The 2,378-nt window shown below is 46.6% G+C and overlaps 1 protein-coding gene across 1 annotated transcript; it reads right to left on the bottom strand.

Moving 5' to 3' along the window:
* Positions 1–257: 257 nt before the first annotated feature.
* Positions 258–1,198, bottom strand: HO133_000016 (uncharacterized protein; the record flags this gene model as incomplete). The annotated part of the gene is made up of 2 exons (XM_037290956.1): positions 258–1,022; positions 1,103–1,198. The coding sequence occupies 2 exons, from the start codon at positions 1,196–1,198 to the stop codon at positions 258–260; spliced, it is 861 nt and encodes a 286-aa protein (XP_037157830.1).
* Between the last annotated feature and the right edge of the window lie 1,180 nt (positions 1,199–2,378).

The raw sequence follows: 2,378 nt of genomic DNA, 5'->3' as shown, positions 1-2,378 counted from the left end.
GCCGATTCGATAAGGCGATGAAATCTCCTTGCGCCAACACCTTAATGACACTATCTACAGGCACTTACTGTAACGCTCGAACCACTTCTGGATAGCGAGGATGGGAGCGAAGATGACGAGGTGGAGCAGCAGAAGGTGGAGCAGCAGAAGATGGAGCAGCAGAAGGTGGAGCAGCAGAAGGTGGAGCAGCAGAAGGTGGAGCAGCATTCTTCCAGTAGATCTAGCGGTTGTCCTAGTCCATTTGTTCACACATTATGCTATGAGACAATTTCCTCAATTGCTTCCCTTAGCGCCTTCTTGATATCATTCAATAGCATTTCCACGTCTCTGTCTCTGGCACCGTGACCATGACTCATAGACATTGCCGACACGTTGGAATATATCCTGTCTGCGGAAACCCCTACCCTATTCCAGAAGTCTAAGCTCATACGATATGAACTGATACCGTTATTGAGCTTTTGACTTATCTCCTGCATGAGAGGCTGCTGCTCTTTTCGTGGCCGCCATGCTCCGCCAGTATAGCTCTTCCCCATGATCGTTTCATTGTGTTCTATCAGGTGAAAATCAACTTCAGTCGATTTCTCTTGGAGCATTTCTTGGACTGAAATTGCTTGATCAATTGTGGCGTGATGTTGACGAACCATGTGCTTGGTTTCCATTCTGAAACGGGCCACAAGCCATGGGAGATATTTGCGTATTCTTTCCCAAGAATACTCGGTGCACACGGTATCAATTGCTTGCGGGTAAAAGCTGATGAATTTTGCTGAGACGGCAGCTGCAGATGTTGTACTCAAGAGTTTCAGATACTGTGCCCTTGACATCCGAGAGTCCTTTGGGTCAAATTGTATATTTGTCTCCAAAAGTCGCCCGACCGCCTCCAAATCGGATTTGCCTTGCTGCATATGCTTTAGAAAGGCAAGCTCTGGAAAAGGTCTTGTTGATGATTCTGATATCGACCATCCTTTAGTCGAGTATACCGCGAAGGGGAAGGCTATGATTGTGACAAGTAGAATTCCAAGTACCTTGAAAATAACTGGAGTTAGCTAATATCAGATCCCTAAGAAGGTGCCTTATTTAGGGGCGTACGAAGAGAGATACTTACCCATTTATACCTGGATACTGGCACTGGAGACGCTTTTGGCAGCGATGCTGATGTTGGAAAAGTGGCTAGAAAGTCTTCCAAACGTTGTTCGTCCATTCTGTTATCGATTCTGATTGATATGTAGACTCGGTGTTGAGATCGATATTGCCGATAGGTTTTGAGCGAGGGTACTGGAATAATAGCAGCGACGCGATTCATGTATATCTTTATTGGGAATGGTATACATTCAATGGTCTCATATCATAGAATAGTTGTTCATTGTCATGTTCTATGAAGAAGTATGTAGGAAGGATGGAGGTGACTACCTATTTATGGTGTGAAGCCACGCTAAGCTATTTGCCACCATAAGGCGTAGTCACAACACCTATTTGGAACTTAGTAGTGCTGGCCTCCTATTGGCTGGTTCCAACACTCCCACATAGTCTAAATGGTGGGCTGGAAACAATATTAATTCCAACACTCCCATATAGTCCGGATTTAAGCTATTCCTTTTATCAGGACCAGCATAGGTGTGATATCAGTATAGGTGAGGTAGAACGAGGATAATAAGGCTACCGAACTATGTATGCAGGAAGAAGGCATGATATAGTAGGAGATGCCTCCGCCAAGGCCCGCTAGCCATAGGGCTGAGGGCTGAGTGGTGTGTCAAGGGTACGCTCGTAACACTACCCCCCCCCTCTCAATAGCCATGGCCCCCATGGCTGGTAGACCGGAGATGCAGGCCCATTGCTTGCCCTGTTTCTCCAAACACCCATAGTCCCTGCAAGCCTTGACCGGAGACGATTTGCCGACGTGTGGTGGTAGCAGTCGAAAACATCGGATGGTTTCAATTCGTTCAAAAACACCATGTCCGAGGTTTTGCCGGGCCGCATGCTGGTCTATGGAGATCCTGGAGATGTAGCCACATCTTGCCTGCGTGCCAGCAAGATTCTCCGAGTTCTTCTCCTTGTACCATAGCCACATTGTCCTTCAGAGATCCTGGAGATGTAGCCACATCTTGCCTGCGTACCAGCAAGATTCTCCGAGTTCTTCTCCTTGTCCAGTCTTGACTGTGCCATGTTTACCATAGCCACATTGTCCTTCGGTAGAATTGAAGAAAATCCAACGTATGTATTTATCTTTAACACCTTTTGGTAGCCTGGCCTGGGAGCTTCATTGTAGATTTACCTTATGTCTCCCAAGCTCTCGCCATCAAGTCCATCCTTCATTCTATCCTTTATCTCGACTCATAGCTATCTTGCTTGGTAGTCGTCCACTGCATCCATCCGCTTTGTAA

The sequence above is a fragment of the Letharia lupina genome (genome assembly GCF_014066315.1).
Source record: "Letharia lupina isolate WasteWater1 chromosome Unknown contig_1, whole genome shotgun sequence".
In the NCBI taxonomy this organism is placed as follows: domain Eukaryota; kingdom Fungi; phylum Ascomycota; class Lecanoromycetes; order Lecanorales; family Parmeliaceae; genus Letharia; species Letharia lupina.
Note: the sequence above shows the minus strand (reverse complement) of the source record. Positions and strands in the feature narration are given on the sequence as shown.